General features: G+C 38.7%; 2 protein-coding genes and 7 non-coding genes across 9 annotated transcripts; 1 reads left to right on the top strand and 8 right to left on the bottom strand.

Annotated features, from left to right (window-relative positions):
* Window positions 1-1,957: 1,957 nt before the first annotated feature.
* Window positions 1,958-14,233, top strand: map2k1 (mitogen-activated protein kinase kinase 1). Its single transcript, XM_055174353.2, has 11 exons — window positions 1,958-2,343; window positions 9,275-9,485; window positions 9,860-10,006; window positions 12,121-12,198; window positions 12,316-12,367; window positions 12,452-12,576; window positions 12,768-12,975; window positions 13,122-13,186; window positions 13,305-13,363; window positions 13,489-13,534; window positions 13,624-14,233. The coding sequence occupies exons 1-11, from the start codon at window positions 2,261-2,263 to the stop codon at window positions 13,735-13,737; spliced, it is 1,188 nt and encodes a 395-aa protein (XP_055030328.1). The 5' UTR covers window positions 1,958-2,260; the 3' UTR covers window positions 13,738-14,233.
* Window positions 14,234-14,298: 65 nt separating this feature from the next.
* On the bottom strand, window positions 14,299-17,791 carry rpl4 (ribosomal protein L4). The gene is made up of 10 exons (XM_055174354.2): window positions 17,633-17,791; window positions 16,819-16,990; window positions 16,530-16,636; window positions 16,143-16,281; window positions 15,674-15,798; window positions 15,469-15,598; window positions 15,122-15,278; window positions 14,831-14,914; window positions 14,533-14,653; window positions 14,299-14,447 (listed from the first exon to the last, which is right to left on the bottom strand). The coding sequence occupies exons 1-10, from the start codon at window positions 17,633-17,635 to the stop codon at window positions 14,358-14,360; spliced, it is 1,128 nt and encodes a 375-aa protein (XP_055030329.1). The 5' UTR covers window positions 17,636-17,791; the 3' UTR covers window positions 14,299-14,357.
* On the bottom strand, window positions 14,725-14,794 carry LOC129419903 (small nucleolar RNA SNORD18). Its single transcript, XR_008636744.1, has one exon. It is a non-coding gene; the product is annotated as a small nucleolar RNA SNORD18 (small nucleolar RNA).
* LOC129419900 (small nucleolar RNA SNORD18) lies at window positions 15,004-15,072 on the bottom strand. Its single transcript, XR_008636740.2, has one exon. It is a non-coding gene; the product is annotated as a small nucleolar RNA SNORD18 (small nucleolar RNA).
* LOC129419901 (small nucleolar RNA SNORD18) lies at window positions 15,356-15,424 on the bottom strand. Its single transcript, XR_008636742.2, has one exon. It is a non-coding gene; the product is annotated as a small nucleolar RNA SNORD18 (small nucleolar RNA).
* LOC129419909 (small nucleolar RNA SNORA35) lies at window positions 15,931-16,061 on the bottom strand. Its single transcript, XR_008636748.1, has one exon. It is a non-coding gene; the product is annotated as a small nucleolar RNA SNORA35 (small nucleolar RNA).
* LOC129419904 (small nucleolar RNA SNORD16) lies at window positions 16,361-16,458 on the bottom strand. Its single transcript, XR_008636745.2, has one exon. It is a non-coding gene; the product is annotated as a small nucleolar RNA SNORD16 (small nucleolar RNA).
* LOC129419902 (small nucleolar RNA SNORD18) lies at window positions 16,714-16,781 on the bottom strand. The gene has a single exon (XR_008636743.2). It is a non-coding gene; the product is annotated as a small nucleolar RNA SNORD18 (small nucleolar RNA).
* LOC129419907 (small nucleolar RNA SNORD16) lies at window positions 17,060-17,157 on the bottom strand. Its single transcript, XR_008636746.1, has one exon. It is a non-coding gene; the product is annotated as a small nucleolar RNA SNORD16 (small nucleolar RNA).
* Window positions 17,792-18,051: the final 260 nt, after the last annotated feature.

Raw genomic sequence — 18,051 nt, 5'->3', positions numbered from 1 at the left:
GGTTTATTCGCCAATTATGCACACACACACGCACGCGCACACACACACACACACACACACACACACACACACACACACACACACACACACACACACACACACACACACACACACACACACACACATATATATATACATACATACATACTTATTTAAATGTTCTTCTTTCGTGCAATATATGTATGTATGTAAGGGAAAATATATAATAGCAGTGTTACACTCTTAAAACGAATGTGTTAAATTAACACATCTTGTGTCTAGTTAAGGACAACACACCTAGTGTGTTGTCCTTAATTTAACACATCTCTGTGTTATTTTTAGAACAACACACCTTGTGTTGTTTTAACACATCTTGTGTTGTCCCTTTTATTTATATGAACTCAAAATCAACACGAAATGACACATAATGTGTTAAAAATAACACATAATGTGTTAAATAGTTTAACACAAAACAGTGTGTTAAAATTAACACATCCAGGATGTGTTAAAATTAACACATCCAGGATGTGTTAATTTTAACACATTATTTTGTGTTAAAATATTTAACACATTATGTGTTGTTTTTAACACATTATGTGTCATTTGAGTTAATAAAAAATAAAAGGGACAACACAAGACGTGCCAAAACAACACAAAGCGTGCCGTTCCAAAAATAACACAGAGATGTGCCAAATCAAGGACAACACACTAGATGTGCTGTCCCCAACTAGACACAAGATGTGTCAATCCAACACATTCGTTTTAAGAGTGTATAGTGCATAATATCATAATATTATATACCCAAAATAACCGTGTGGCGCTAAGAACACTTGAACACTTGTGCTTGGTGCTAAATGCTGAAACTAGTAGCAAAGAAGCATTGTCAATGTCAAAAATGACATAATGAAGACCTAAACATTTATGTTTGATGTTTTATAGTCTGCGTCATGTATTCTTTAGAATATTTATATTCTCACACATAGATGCATAAAACGGCGAGTTATAATTACAGTTTTTTACAGACGCTAGGACACATTTCTCAAAACTTAGGTCACTTTTGCAAAACTCTTCACACAGTTCTCCTAACCAACTTTCAGCTTGGCAAAGCAGTTCATTTCACATTCAAAATACTCTACAACTACCAAAACACTTTATTCAGATCTCAAATCAACTCATTCTTCCAGAACACTAGCAAAGGTTGACAGCCCACAAACACACTTTGTAACCCACAAAACAATGACCTAAAAAACACTAGCATTATACAATGTTTTCCTGTGTAAAACAAGGATGCATATCTGTTTATAATTCACTGCAATATATGTTACTGGAATGAATTAGACATGATGTAGAATTTGTCAATTTTTTATGTAGTATATTTTTTCCACTGCATAATTCCAAAATGCAAGACTTTGTATACACACCATCCACTAATACAGATACAATAGTTATGCTAATCTACTCGGCTGTGGACAGCTGGGGTTGGTCCAATTGTCCAATTCTTTTTATAGCATTTAATTTTAAGATTTAAAATATATTTCATTAAAATATGAATTTTGAAATGTAGCAAATTGCTGTCTTATTTAGTTTTGTATTATGTTATTGTTTTGAACATAAGTTTAACAGTTTTGAAAACAGTATGTAAGCATGTGCAAATTGACCTGTACGGCAGATGTTGTGTCTGAGTGAGAAAAGAATTCATGAAATTTGAGAGATGTAGTCATTGAATGCATTTTGTGCCAAAGCAATGATAAATGATTCTCAGTTTAGCCCACATAGACTTCTGTTGTGCAAAAAGTTTTGCAAAAGTGACCCAAGTATTGAGAAATGTGTCCTAGCGTCTGTAAAAAACTGTAATGTCTTGATCATTTGCATTGATTGTGATTAGCTGTCATATAATGTAGAGTGTGATTGCACACTTCCGCCAGCAGATGGTGCTTATTGTCCAGGCCCAGTCACGCTGTCCGGAAGACAGATGTAAATATTTTCATGACGTAAAGAGACAGTATCTGTACCCATCCTCTGCTGTCGTCCCCTTTAAAAATCCAATTTCTTCCTAAATAATATTTCCGAGTAACCTGCCCGTGAGGGGGGTCATGCGCGATTGCAGCTGATTTTTTCATTTTGCGTTTATTTATTTATTTTTTCAAGCAAACAGCGATCGGTAGGGTGTGATAGGCTATTCATAGCCGATGCATCATCGCTCTGTTGGCGATAGTGTTGGAGTCTGCGGATCAGATTGCTCCTGTTTGAATTTTTACTAGTGATCTATTAGGATTTCATCATGCAAAAGAGAAGGAAGCCGGAGCCGATCCAGCTCAACCCGATTCCGGACGGGAACGTTATAAACGGAACCGTGTCCACGGAGTGAGTGTGCTTGATGTTACATTTTCATTTTATGTCGCATAATCTGTTGAATACTGCGTAGTGGTGAATTAGATTTGCCTGAAGGACATTACATTGGATTATTATCCACATTAAAATACTATAGTATTTACTATAGTAAACTGTAGTGAACATAATTAGATACTGGTAAATACTATAGTATGGGGCCTAACGTTACTTCAATTTACTAAAGTTTTCTATAGTAATACTATAGCATACTATATTTTTAGGTGATGTTTGAATATCGTGGTGTTTGAAAATGTTTCACTGTATTGGTAAATTATCAGAATACGAAATAAAGGCTGTCATTAAAATACTTAACTTTATACATTACATAATATTATATATATATATATATATATATATATATATATATATATATATATATATATATAGTGTGCTTCAGTTCTCGTAAAATTACTTAAAAATGAGCCACTAAGATCAAATGTCATATTTGAACAGCATCCTACACATAACTGCTCTCCTTGGTGTGTTGTTTCATCTAAATAACCAAATTTAACCATTTGGATTCCAAATATTACATTAGTTTAAATGTCAGTAAGTAATTGTTGGATATGAGGCAGATGCTTTAACCCAGAGTGACTTTAAGTGCATCCAACGTATACATTTTATCAATATGTGTGTTCTCCCAAACTCACAACCTTTGCACTGTTAACGCAATGCTCTAATTAAGCTTCAGGAAGATGCTACTAAATACAGATGCAAGTGGTGGCAACCTGTCAGTTTGTTTACTGGCTGTGCATCCCCCCTTAGATGAGATGAAGGTACAGTAAAGACCACCTGTGTCCCATGCTGTCTTCTTTTGATAGCCCTGAGTTTTTTTCTGTGAAAGCAGAGCCAGTGAGAAACCTTGTGGTGCAGATCATTGCTTCACTTGTGGTTCTACTCTTTATTCCAGTCCCTGTGGCATTTAGACTATTTGTTATTTTAGGATAAAGGCACAATCCTGCTTGTGAAAACTGTCTATTCATTCACACAGATGAGAAATATTTGATGCTATAGTGCTATAGAAATTATGTTTGGGGTTTGTGACAAAACAAAAATGTAATTCCTTCTTGTAAAGCAGGACAGGCTGTGGCGAGCATGCTGTGGAATGTGTGCGTGTGTGCGTGTGTGTGTGTGTGTGTGTGTGTGTGTGTGTGTGTGTGTGTGTGTGTGTGTGTGTGTGTGTAGCAGTGATTCAATCCTGCGGAAGTCAGTGTTATAGAGAGAGACTCAGTGGAATGTTAAAAACTATGACAACACTTTTTCCCAGAATCCTCTGCCTCAAATCTGTTCTGGCAAGCCCATCTCAAAGAGTTCAGTTAATACCATTCTTACTTTTTTGACTTCTAGATGTGAAGCACTTCACATGGAACCTCTCTGGGGTTTTTTACCTGAAAACCACAGATTTATTTTTTTATTTTGTCAGTTATGTATGACTTGAAAAATAGGATGTGTTCAAAAAATATTTACATTTACACATTTGGCAAATGCTTTTATCAAAATCGATTTACAGTGCATGCAAGGCATACATCTTTATCAGTATCCAGTTCCCCGGGATTCGAACCCACAACCTTTTGCACTGCTAATGCAACCCAGAAACATAATAACAACACAATTATAGTATTTCTGTAGCTTGATAGGGAGAGCATTGTACGGAGCCCCTAAGGGGACATGGAGCAAAAAGTTTAGTTTCGCGTGCGCACGTGAAACTTTCGCATGCGCATGTGAAAGAACTGCGTTTAGTTTCGCATGCGCATGTGAAACTATTGCCTGCGCACATGAAACTCTAGCTGTCACGTTATTTTCAACCCAGCACTGGATCAAAAAGGGACAAAGGTTATTTTTAACCCAACGATTTGCTTGTTTCAACCCAAAATGTTTGGTTGTTGTTTTAGTCTATTGTTGGGTATAAACATTTAAACATTTTTGGGGTTAATTTAACCCAACGGATGGGTTTGTATCTTTTTGACCCAACACTGGGTTTAAAATAACCCAGCATTTTTAGATTGTTAGTCGCTTTGGATAAAGGTATCTGCAAAATTTATAGTTTTTTTCATGACACAATGTTTCTTTTTTGTTATTTATGCAATATTAGGTATTGAAATATGTTTGCAAAATGTTGCATTTCTTAAAGGGACATTCCACTTTTTTGAAAATATGCTCATTTTCCAGCTCCCCTAGAGTTAAACATTCGATTATTACTGTTTTGGAATCCATTCAACTGATCTCCGTGTCTAGTGCTACCACTTTTAGCATAGCTTAGCATAATCCATTGAATCTGATTAGACCATTAGCACTGCGCTCAAAAATGACCAAAGAGTTTCGATATTTTTCCTATTTAAAACTTGACTCTTCTGTAGTTACATCGTGTACTAAGACAGACAGAAAATTAAAGGCTGCGATTTTCTAGGCAGATATGGTTAGGACTATACTCTCATTTTGGCGTAATAATCAAGGACTTTGCTGCTGTAACATGGCTGCAGCAGGTGTAGTGATATTACGCACTGCCCGAAAATAGTTCCCTGCTATTGAAAGTAACCAAAGGGACTATTTTCAGGCAGTGCTACTTTAGGGAAAATATCGAAACTCTTTGGTTATTTTTGACCGCGATGCTAATGGTGTAATCAGATTCAATGGATTGTGCAAAGCTATGTTAAAAGTGCTGGCGACAGACCCGAAGATCAGCTGAATGGATTCCAAAACGATAAGAATCAAATTTTTAACTCTAGGAGAGCTGGAAAATGAGCATATTTTCAAAAAAGTGGAATGTTTCTTAAATAAAGTTACTAGCCAAATTGCCAAATCTTATTTTTACTTGCATTTAACACGTGAGCTTATATTTTGGACCATCCAACATTGTTTCTATATTGGCAGCAGTAACTTTCAAGCTATTGTCGGCACATGCTTTTGACTGCATTGTATCTCTTTAAGACTACCAGCAGAAAAACACACATAATGTTTCAGTGTTACACAATCACACCACACAGCACCATCTGCCACCCTCCTTACCTAACAAGAACACTGCCGGGTATATTACTGCTGTTTGCATCAAAAAATGTATAATTTATATACTATATCCCTACCTGTTCCCTATCTGGGCTTATTTATTTGCACACCTCATTACAATCCATTTATTATGAACAAATACTGGTTTGAAGTGCCTCTTTAACATCTATCAGTTGCTCTCATCTTTTTCATGCTAAGCGCAGTTGTCACGATTTATTTGCTTACTCCCTTCTTGCCCATTTAAATTGCACATGCAGACAGTGTATGTACATTTTTAATGTACATCATTTATATAAATGGATCTGCCAACAAAATGTGTATCAAAGGGTTGACTGAATAATTTACTACATAGTAAGTTTCTCTTGATGACAGGACTGCGTATATGGCTACAGATTCAACTTTATTTGAATATTATGCAGTTTCTACTCTCACTCACGATGTCCATGACTTGAAATCTCTGGATATGGATGTGGAGTCAGTGTTCACCCTCCCACATGCAATATAAAGTGTGAGATATAAAGTATTTCTATCCACTCTGGCATCTTCAGTGGCCTTCACCATTATCACGTCTCCACCGTTGCGTGCCCACGCCACCCACTTACACCCACACATCAGCCCCGTAACCATGGTTATAACTGGCCTTGGTGTCAAAAAGAAAAAGCTTTGCCTCGTTCTTCATATACTGTAGATGAGACAAAGATCCGACTTCCTGAAGTACTTCTGTGATGTTTTCTTCTGAAACCACTCGTCCACCTTGTTTGTGCTGAAGAGAAGCGATTCGAACATCTGTCACGATGTTTTGCAGACTGATCAGGATGCTTTGATGTAAATTTATGTGCGAGTGTCACTTGTGTTGTTGTCGCTGTGGTCTGGAACATTGTTCAACAGGAGGACAACATGTTTTACATCTGAATTGGTTCAGTGCTTAAAAGCCCTCGAGGCAGTGTGGTTCATGGTTACTGATGGCCCTAAAACATTGTTTTTGGATATACAGAGTGAGACAGGCCCATGTCACAAATGTGTGACATTTGAAGCATTAGGTATTTTGCTAAAGGACACACTGCTGGAAACCTGAGATTTGTCTAATTGTGATCTAAATCCTGAGACTTGGTTAATCTGAATACACTAGAATTCGCTCCTTTCATGTTTTCGGTTGTCCTGGAGTGACCTTGCCCTGTTAAATGCCACATTTCTTTGAAGAATTAGGAAGGAATACTCATACAATGCATACTGTACGCAAGTACGTTTGACCGCGTTTGACTCCCACAACCTCCACATGTGATCCGATCGCCGAAAACCAATGAAGGTATGAAGAGAGAATATCTTCAACTTCAGTTTGGCAGCTGAATAATAATTTTTGTGTATCTTTAGCTATTTTCAGTCTAGAGTTAAGAAAATACAAGCAAATAAGATACCTGAGATTCCAAGAAGCTTCGAAGAGCTTCCTACCGACTGCCTTAAAGGGGTCATATTATGAGATTTTTTTTAAAGATGTAAAACAAGTCTTTGATGTCCCCAGAGTGCTTATGTGAAGTTTTATCTCAAAATACCCCACAGATATTTTATTATAGCATGTTAAAATTGCCACTTTGTAGGTGCAAGCATAAATGTGCCATTTTTGGGTGTGTCCTTTAAAATGCACATGAGTTGATGAATTGCAAAATCTAATTGGCCATGATGGTGTTTTGATGAAATTGAAACAATTTCTATTATTATTCAAGACCAGTGGCGGCCGGTGACTTCTTTTTTCAAGGGCGCACAATGCGAAGTTTGTCACAACATGTATGTAGCCCGTCATGTGTGTGGTTCGTAATTTCAAAATAAGTGCCTGCTGCAGACACGTCTAAAGGGTTTATGATAAAAGAGACTATCGGGGTTACAAGATACTTGCATAATGCCTTGCGTAATCAGAGTTTACTGTTAAGAGTGTCTTGCGTGTATTTTGTGAACGTGTGTGTCTTTTAGTTTTATCATAAACAGTTTTGATGCGTGTGCAGCAGGCACTTATTTTGACAAAACACGTGATGCACGTGGTTAACATGACACTCCAAACACATATTTTGAATTTGCGCCCCTTCTGAAGAGCGATCAAGAGCCGCCACAGTTTACTGTACTTTCTTAGAAGTTAACTAGTAAATGAACAATTTAAAGCATATTTCTTAATATTTATATATTTTTTTAGTTACAATATTGATGATAAAATTATACACATCACTTTAGGACACGGCAGAGAATGGAAAGCTGTTGGAGGAGAGTAAGAAAGGATGGAAAGTGGAGGGTCAGAGAAGTTTGCTTTTGCAACAAAATGCTAAGGAAATGTATCACCATGACAACAGGAAGACTTTGAGGAACTCCCTGTTTCCTCAGAAGAAGAATAAGTAGGAAGAATCTGTATTAAAGCTCTCCCACAACTTACATGTATAATACTTCATTCATCAGACATGCCTTTATTTTGGCTGAATGATGGGAAGTATTTGAGCGTGCTGCCAGATTTCCAGGAGGTTTGGCATTCTACTTCTCACAAGGAAGGAAATACAGGTTGCAGACAAATTCATGCATACCTCAAAGCAAGGATGTGAAAGTATTTTGAAGAACGACACAACCGTAAGCAACAATACACAAATTCTTTTTGCGTTGTCTTCATTGACTGTATGGATTGAGACATTTAACAATGGCAAATTTGTTTTTTATCTGTCATTCATGGTAGTACACTCTAAAAATGTCTGGGTTCTTTTTGACCGATAATGTGTAGGCCTAAATATTGGACAGAACTGACCCAATGTTGGGTTGTTGTTATGCAACCATGGGGTATAATAACACAGTAGCTGGGTTAAAACAACCCAGCATTGGGTCAATTTTAACCCCCCGGTGTGTTCTGTCCAATATTTACCCTTATGGTTCAAAAATAACCCAGCCATTTTTAGAGTGTATGTATAAATACATAATGGAATAAACCAAAGTCTTACTTTTCCAACATTTAGCTACAAAACCCACAAATTCAGTCATCATCAAGTCTGAAATGACATTACATTTCTGTAGAACAAAAGGTTAATGTAACTCTTTTAGTCATACAATGAAAAGATATGGAGGGTCATGTGGGAACTTGAGCATAAATTAATTGAGTTTTTATCATTAGCTTAATTTACATTTGGTTAATTTGTCCCTTTAACATCATGAGGGCATTTCCATGCAAATGTCAACCTTATCATGAAAAGTAAAGGTTGTTCCCAAATATTTCAACCATACTGATTTCACAGATCATGCAAAGTTTCTGTTAAAGTTTTTAAAGCAATATTTTATGATGTTCCATTTTATTATGTTCCTATTTTAGAATTGTCACTTCAATTACAAAGAAATGTCACATCCATAACATTGTTTCTTCCTCATAAATGTGCATACTAAAATTTAAATAAAAATTAAATGTCCTTTGAAGGGCCATTCTTTCTCCATTTGTTGGGTATTGTTGTTTCAGGTTTGTGCCTTTCAATTCACAGAATTTCCAAAAAAGTATGTTCACAAACAGCAGACAACTCTGGGCCGGATTCGCCCCAAAGTCAGCAGCTCCGGTATGGATCCAGCCCGAAGTCGTCTGCTGTGTTGGTTGTCTCCCAAACACTTTTTTGTCACATCCATAAAACATGCATGTTTTCCTCATCTAAAATAAATACGAGTATAGACTGATATTTTACTGATCATACGGATCATCAGGGGTTTAGGAAAAAATAAACCGATGGTTAAATACATTGGTAATAAATGCATTAGAAGTTTTGACTGCAAATGTCATGTCCATAACGCTGGAATTGCTCATGTGTATATCTATGAGATTTTATAAATTAAATGTGCTGACTTCCTTTTTGTAAAGATTTGCTTTATCAGATTTTTATAATTATTTGTGTTCCAGAACAAATCTAGAAGCTTTGCAGAAGAAACTCGAGGAACTGGAGCTCGATGAGCAGCAAAAGAAACGTCTAGAGGCTTTCCTCACCCAGAAGCAGAAGGTTGGAGAGTTGAAAGATGATGACTTTGAGAAGATCTGCGAATTGGGCGCAGGAAACGGAGGTGTTGTCTTTAAGGTCTTACACAGGCCCTCAGGTCTCATTATGGCTAGGAAGGTAAGTTATGATGAAGCTAACAGCACTGTATTAAAGACTTTACTGACATACAGTTTAACTGGTCTGATCTGAAAATAATAACATTGCACATGTAGTAGAATCACATGACAGTTACAAATGTCCATGACTTTATGTGGTTTTAAATCTTTTTACAAGGCTTACATTTGTGTAACAGAAAAAGAGTACAGTATGTGACTAACTGCATAAGCAATGATGAAATGCCTGAAAGTCACTCCAGGTCACACCATGGGCTTCCACCTCATTGAGCGAGTAACCGCTCAGACAGAAGAACATCTGTGGGCTTGAACGTGTATCGAACTCCCAAAATGCCACATCACACTGAATTGTGCCCTCATGCTTTGTCTTTTATGCAGTTGATCCACCTCGAGATCAAGCCAGCAATACGGAATCAGATCATCAGGGAGCTGCAGGTGCTTCATGAATGCAACTCTCCATACATAGTGGGCTTTTATGGGGCTTTCTACAGTGACGGAGAGATCAGCATCTGTATGGAGCACATGGTAATGCCATCTTTTCCTGCCAAACCATGAGCGTCGGAACCATTATATGTGGGTCTCACCCAAAGCAGAATACAAGACAATTGCATCTACTTCAGTAAATGTTTTTGACCCACCCAAATTTTTTTGGCTTCCGATGCCCATGTGCCAAACATAATAAATATTAGAACCTGTGTGCTTAGAATAAGTGTGTGCTTTGCACCATTTGGCATCACTTATTACAAGTTATTGGGCTAATGGGAAAAAGTGACACTACGTGTATGTTTGGAAAATTAAAGTGTGCTGCTTCTTTTGTGCTTTTATTTACATAAAAATAAATGAAGATTATCTGAGGAAAATTATCTGTAAATAAAGAGTTAGTTCATGTGTCACATGGTCAGTACACAGAGTAAAAGGACCCTGACTGTGCGTTCACACAAGACATGAATGAAGCGAATAAATTGAGCTATTTGCGTATAATTAGACGTTTAAACATTTTTACTTAACTTGCGTTATTCGCACATGCAAATTGCAACATTTGCATGTGAAATTCAGACACGAATACGCTCAATTTGCCGGCTTTAGCTAGCTTGGAGTCTTAATATGATATATATATCATGTCACTCCTAGAGCAAGCTCCTGATTGGTTAACGCATTGTGACTATCTGCCAAAGTTTAAAGTTATGCGCAACATGATCTCATGGAAATTCGTGTTATAGTCACGGAAATTTTGATCATTTTATCCGTGTCCATGTCACGGAATTCAGCTTTTTTCCATGCCGGGAGCACGGATGTCTTTTCTGTGTCACTCCCACGGATTTCTCGTGTCATTTTATGTATTGTTTTCTCATAGTTTTTTCCTATTTTCAAATCATTGTCGCTTGGGGTTGGGTTTAGATTTGGGGATTGGGTTAGGATGTACTTTTATGTATTGGTTTCTACAAAGATATTCTTGCCTGGAGTTGGGGTTTGGGTTTAGGATGTCTAAAAATGTAACAGAAAGTAATTCTAACCCAACCCCAAGCGACAATGGTAAGAAAATAAGAAAAACAAACGAGAAAACAATACATAAAATGACACAAGAAATCCGTGGGAGTGACACGGAAAAGACATCCGTGCTCCTGGAACGGAAAAAGCTGAATTCAATGACATGGACACGGATATGAGTGATCAAGTTTCCCGTGACTATAACACGTATTTTCGTGAGTTCAGGTTGGTTATGCAGGTCAAACGCCTGTAATGCTCAATTCGCGTCTTTGCATTGACTAAACATGTTAATCACTCACGCTTAGGGGCTAATCACACCAAAAGCACTTTAAACGCTTGGAAACGCAAGGCGCGACGCACAGCCTTTTTTAAAAAAGAGCAGTGTGACATGGCTTTTTATATTGCTAGGCAACCACCGAGTCAGCTGTCTTGTCAATCAAATATTGAAGTGTGAGCGCTCTTTTGCTGTTAACTGTCCTATTAGCGGAAACTTTAAAAAGAGGGCGCTTGCTCTGACCTTGTTTAAGGGTGAAAGGTGCACAAACACGTAGGAGAGAGTGAGGGAGTGGAGTCCGGTTCTTCAGAGCAACTGTAAACTTCCCTTACCAGAACGTAAGGCCCGCCTCTCCCCTCATTCGATTGGACAATGAAAAGACGCAAATGACGTCGGGCACTTCTCCGCTCTCAGCGCTCCCTCAAAAGCGTGTGCTGCGGCTGGCGGCAAAAACAACGCGCAAAAGCTCCCTGCCCATAGAATATCATTCAAAAAAGGCGCCTGCAACTGCCATAAACGCTTTTGGTGTGTTCAGCCCCTTAATGCCACATTTGCATTTGGTGTGAACGCACCATAAGGGTGTGCGGATGATGACAGATTTGTCATTTTGCAAATATTTTGTGGTTCCTATTTAAGGGTTTTCCTTTTGTTGGTAGGGCATAACGGTAAGCAATACAAAGGTCTTAGGTTCACTTCCCATAAAATTGTTTGTTACATTGTTTACTTTTGTCAACATGCAGAATTTAAATTGTTCTGCAGTCCACACAGATGTGCTGTATTTATGTTTGATTTCGCACAATCCAACTACCAGGCTTATAAATATGCATGTGTATAAATGTAGGTGCTTAATTTTTCTTCATCTCAAATATTATGGTAGGATGGTGGCTCTCTTGACCAGTCCCTGAAGAAAGCGGGCAAGATCCCAGAGCAAATACTGGGCAAAGTTAGCATTGCGGTTGGTATCTCAGTAACTTTTCTCACAAAATCCTCACTTCTTATAGTCCATTTCTAGAGATTAAGGTTGAAGTACAGCGTTTAATGTTTAACTTAATGTTTTCCTCTGTTCGTGCAGGTGATAAAAGGCCTGTCGTATCTGCGGGAAAAACACAAGATCATGCACAGAGGTGATTAAAGTCTAGTTTTCTTTTCATTAAGCTTCTCTGTTAACACTGTACTGACCAAGGGAAAACCATCTGCTTGTGTTTCAGATGTAAAACCATCTAACATTCTGGTGAACTCGCGCGGTGAGATCAAGTTGTGTGACTTTGGTGTGAGTGGCCAACTTATTGACTCCATGGCCAATTCGTTTGTGGGCACCAGGTCCTACATGTCTGTAAGTTTGCTTTCCCAGCGCAAGCTGCCCTTACCTTTTTTTTTTATATTTACTTAATCTTTTTAAAGTGTCTCTTTTGACTTCCTAGTGTCATATGTTTTGACAGGCTCTGGTTTTCATCACAGCTCTTCCTGTTTGATAATATTCATTCCTCACTGATCTTCCTCTTTCTTCTCTTTATCTATCTGCAGCCAGAACGCCTTCAGGGGACTCACTACTCTGTCCAGTCTGACATATGGAGTATGGGTCTCTCTCTGGTGGAGATGGCCATTGGACGCTTCCCTATCCCACCACCCGATTCTAAAGAGCTGGAGCAAATCTTCGGTCAGCCCCTCGAAGGGGACCCATCACCTAGCGAGACATCTCCTAAACCCCGACCCCCTGGTCGACCGGGCAGCTGTGAGTGCCTGTTTGCATGAACGTTTGGGAAGTTTAGTGCATGAAGAAACTGATTTGTTATTTTGAGGCATTTCTGCAAAATACACCTTGTTTTCATTACACTGGTGCTATAAAATTATTCTGACATAATTTGTTTATCTTTACAGCATACGGTCCGGACAGCAGACCTCCTATGGCTATATTTGAGCTGCTTGACTATATTGTCAATGAAGTAAGCTCTTAGTGGTGCTTTAAAGATCACTAAACTGTTTTACAGCATTGAATTAATTAAAGTGGGGATTTATTGGCCACTCCACTTAGGCTTAATGGAGACATTTTTTCATTTTCAGCCACCTCCCAAGCTGCCAAGCATCTTTGGTGCAGAATTTCAAGACTTTGTTAACAAATGGTAAGCAAAAACTTGACAGAAATGTGCTGCTTGCTCTGCCATCTAGTGTTTGAACTAAAAACTATTTTCCAGGCAAACTAATGAATTGTGTAAATTTCCTTTGTTAATTGATTTGCTTTTCCCAGTTTAATAAAAAATCCAGCTGAAAGGGCAGACCTTAAGCAACTTATGGTAGGAACGAAACGTTTCCGTAAATCATTTGCTATGCTCATACACCGAATATCAGATATCTGGTTTATATACACGATTGTCATTTTTAGGTCCATTCTTTCATAAAGACCTCCGAGGCGGAGGAGGTTGACTTTGCCGGGTGGCTATGCAGCACCATTGGGCTAAACCAGCCAGCAACTCCAACTCACAGCGTGGGAATGTGAGAGCATCAATCCTTTTCTAAGCCATACCCTTCTCATCTGCAGCATTTCTTCACCTGCCAATCATTCCAGAGGCCAAACGCAAACCACTGCCTCCTGAATTCACCCGGTCTTATCTTAGATGTCGTCTTGAGTATTAAAGTGAGGTGTACAGCTGTAATAATGCATCATGCCTTTTAGGATGCCAAAATGTGTTCTTTAAATGCCTTGATAGCATCCAGAGGGTTTTGACTCATTTTTGAGATTAAAGTTATAGATGCTTATTTTATTACTACAGAAAAGAAAGAATTGCAGATGATTTCCCCAAAATGTCAATTTGTTGTGATTATATGCTTTATAATGTCAAAGGCTATGACTGCTAGCATAAAGAGTGGGTACTACTTCATTATTTTCCTGTAATGTTTATTTAATTTTAGATATGGTGGGTGGATAGTAAACCAGTCATTTAACTTGGAGATACTTGTATATTATAATAAAAGGTTTATTTAACAAATGACAACTGACTTATTGTGGCAGTGCTTGCGTTGTACGCAGTAAATAAATAAAAAGACGGCGTTAGCAGAATTTTGAAGAGGTGTTTTATTTGAAAGCATTTCTGAACTCAACAGTCTGTGTAATGAGATCTACTCCTTGGCCGGGGCAGCGGCGGCAGCAGGCTTCTTGGGCTTCCTCACAACCTTCTTCTTCTTGGATTTCAGCATCTTGGCCTTGATCTGAAGTACACAAATTAAGAAACTGATTAAAACACAGGGTCCAATAGTGAGATTTGTTGCTTAAAGTGTCCTGGGATGCATTTACCTCGGGGTTGTGTGCCAAAATAGCACGACGACGGGCTGTCTTGGCGTATGGGTTGAGTTTCATCATCACTCTCAGGTTCTTCAGAGGGTTCTTCTTCAGAACTCTGCGATTTGTCTTGCGGCTAAAACAGATTAAGAAATTTAATGTACACTGATCTACTGTTTGTACAAGCATAAAGTTTGAAAATAAAGATGGCTCAGGACTTCCAAATATAATCAGTAGTCAGAAACACGGACCAGAAGTAGGAATCTCATCATTGCAATAAGCTCGCATTGCAAAACAAAAAACCAAAACCTACTTGGCAGGACGAAGTGCCTTCTGTACTTCTTCGCTCTTAAGGATTCTTGTCAGATCTGTGTTGGTCATCTTGTGATTTGGCAAGCTGAAACAAAAACAAAAAAGTTTAAGTCTGCCAACTTCTACAAATGTATATTTAGGTGTGCATTTGCGGTCTTTTAGCCCAATATATTGTAACTCAGAACTTCCACAGATATCATTGTGTTCAAAAACACGGACCAGAAGTAGAACTCATCATTGTCTTTCAAAGCACATCATAAAGGACGAGATTAATAAGAGTTGTTTAACATACTTGTAGCCAACTTTAAGGGAGGAGGGTTTGCGCCCTGTGCCATAGAGATCATCCAGCTTGCGGAAAGCGCTCTCGGTCCAAATGCAGAATCGGCCGAGGTGACCACCTGGAGCCAACTTCAGCAAGTCCAGTCTGTTTACGCACTGCAGTGTGATACCTAAGAAAGAGACAGTGTGATCAATAACAATGCAGTTACCTATACAAACACAACAGTGATATTCAATGAACAATATTAGAGTCAGAACTTCCACTACACTCACAGGATTCATAAACACGGACCAGAAGTGGATATCATCATTGAAGTTCAACACTGTTTATGTGAGCAACCAAATCAGACATTTACATACCGGGGATGTTTCTGAAAGCTCGGGTCACACCGTTGTCTTCATTGTAGATGACACATGGTCCCTTACGCTGGATACGTCTTCTGTTCCTCATCTTACCCTTACCGGCACGCATGCGCTGAGAGGCGTAAACCTGAAGACAAGAATTTGTTATTAGTAAAAACTAAAACTGCATTTTTTGGTGTATAAGGGTATGACAGTCATTCACCTTCTTGATGTCGTTCCATGCCTTCAGCTTCTTCAGCAGAAGCACAGCCTCCTTGGTCTTCTTGTATCCCTCAACTTTATCATCAACAACAATTGGGACCTCAGGGATCTCTTCAATGCGGTGCCCTGAAACATTTGTCATTTTGTTAGAAAGAAAATTGCAGTGTAGAAGCAGTTATCTTAAATGTTTATCCTGCCTGGAAAATAAAGGCGAAAGACTTAAAACTTTAAGCACCAAAGTTAGGTTCATTCGTAATAAACTGTGCTCAGCCTTCGAAAGGGAAGAACCAATGGTTTGATTCGGCCCTTCTGCAAACTGAAGTTTCTCTTGCACTGATTTGAAAGCAGAATGCCAATAGGTGGCAAGCCGCACATTATAAACAGTGCAGACCTGCACTGTCAGAATAATGATACCAAGATGAGACCATAACATCAGGAAAAAAAATGCAGGGCAAAATGTGTTCACTCACCTTTGGCCATGACCAGGGCAGGCAGAGCAGTAGCTGCCAAAGCAGAGCAGATGGCAAACCGCTTCTGGTTAATGTTGACCCTGCGGTGCCAACGGCGCCAAGTCTTTGTGGGTGCAAACATGCGGCCACCACGACACATCTAAACTAGAGTTAAGGGCTAATGTCACATGGTAATATAAACTTTCACAGCAAAAAAAAGTTTAAAATACCTGTGAATCTGCTCAGACTCATTTTTCGTCAACCTGCCATGCAAGCATGTGACAGCAGGCAACTGTCCCTGTGCACGGAGTAGGACGCAAATTACACCATCACAGCAGCGTATTAACTAATTATACCATGATTCAACTATAAAAACGTTGATGTTTGCTTGGTAACTAGAAAGGATACATTTCCGAAAGCACCCTGGCCGGAGCGGTGGGTACCACCACCACGCACACGGGGGATACGAGCCACAGCTCTTCCTGTACCCCAGGACTCAGCACTGGTCTGGTGACCTAAAACAAAACACCTCTTGGTTATATCTGCCCATCTGTTATACTTAAGCATAACAACACACAAATATATTCAAAGGCTCATCAGAACTTCCAGCATAATCAGTTGTCAGAAACACGGACCTGAAGTGGAATATCATCAGTGAAGCAACAATCCAGACAATAGAAAGAGAAACACCACTCACCTGCCAGTCCACTGACAGCATAGGGCTGACGCTTGTTTTTGCGCATGTTGGTGTGCACGAAGTTCACGACATCTGGGCGGATGGGAGCCCTGAAGACGGCTGGCATAACCACATTTTTGCCGGATGTCTCTCCCTTCTCGGAGTAGACAGAGACTAACGGTCGGGCACAAGCCTAGAAAAAAGTATGCATAACTTTAGGCATTTCAGTGTTTAAGTTTATGCTTCATGAAGTCTTTTATCTTGCTCAGTCTCGGTTTTCATCAACCTTCTGTGCCAGCATGAGACAGTAGGCAACTGTCACTGATCACAGAGTAGGACGCAAATTACACCATCATAGCAAGAGTACCACAATATTATTATAGATTAAATATACATGTGTTAATGAAAAACAACTATCGATTAATAATGACCCATTTCATAACGGTCTTAGTAGCTAGTGTTTCTGATAGCCAGACTAGGCCAAGGCAAGCATACGGTCATTTTCATTTAAAAAAAAAACAAATAAGGGAGCGTTTTGGTGAGACAAACAGAAATGTGTGAATGAATCAAACTAAAATTCTTTATAAAAGTGTCTAGATTTGTATTATGTAACACTTAAAAAGTCTGCTGAATAGCAATCATGGCTACACGTGTATACGCCGCACACTAGTTCAAAATGGCTCCCGAGACCCGATGATTACATCGCCAGCTTCAAAGCTATTGCTAACACCTCCAGAATTAACAAATGATGATTTACGTGCGCATGTAACGATTAAACAATAATAGCTTTAGTGATACTTGCTCGGTCTGATGAAAAAGTGCACAATGTGCTCACCATTTTTATAAGTTTTCACGGCTCGCCAGGAACCACGCTCCTAACTCGATGGCGGCCACGGAAGAAAAGGAAGAAAGAAGCACGCCACCGGCACATCCATATCCATCCGACGAGGTCACTTCCGCCAAATCGGTTCGTTTCATTTTAGACCGGACTTTTATAAAAAATGTTGTATATTTACGTAAACATACATTTTCATAATTTATTTTTCACATAAAATAAAATAAATAAATAAAACTTACAAACATGCCTTTATGTTTTTGGGACTATTTATACGTACTGATGATTGGCGGATGAGTGACGCGCTGATGGAACTACTTTCAATAAATAATTTAAATATATTTTTTAAATATATATATTAATAAGTATATGCATTCTTATTTAAAATGGTAATACTGGGTTTCATGTTAGTGAAAATT

The sequence above is a fragment of the Misgurnus anguillicaudatus genome, chromosome 15 (assembly GCF_027580225.2).
Source record: "Misgurnus anguillicaudatus chromosome 15, ASM2758022v2, whole genome shotgun sequence".
In the NCBI taxonomy this organism is placed as follows: Eukaryota; Metazoa; Chordata; class Actinopteri; order Cypriniformes; family Cobitidae; genus Misgurnus; species Misgurnus anguillicaudatus.
The sequence above is the reverse complement of the archived record's forward strand: the minus strand, read 5'-3'. Positions and strand labels throughout refer to the sequence as shown.

Excerpts from the sequence above, each read along its gene's own strand:
- map2k1 (XM_055174353.2), top strand. The coding sequence starts at position 2,261 with ATGCAAAAGAGAAGGAAGCCGGAGCCGATCCAGCTCAACCCGATTCCG. Across the intron at positions 10,007-12,120 it reads GCATCTGTATGGAGCACATG|GATGGTGGCTCTCTTGACCA; the intron begins GTAATGCCATCT and ends ATATTATGGTAG. Across the intron at positions 13,187-13,304 it reads TTGACTATATTGTCAATGAA|CCACCTCCCAAGCTGCCAAG; the intron begins GTAAGCTCTTAG and ends TTTCATTTTCAG.
- rpl4 (XM_055174354.2), bottom strand. Across the intron at positions 16,282-16,529 it reads GCCAGGGTGCTTTCGGAAAT|ATGTGTCGTGGTGGCCGCAT; the intron begins GTATCCTTTCTA and ends ACTCTAGTTTAG. Across the intron at positions 15,599-15,673 it reads CATGGAACGACATCAAGAAG|GTTTACGCCTCTCAGCGCAT; the intron begins GTGAATGACTGT and ends TCTTGTCTTCAG.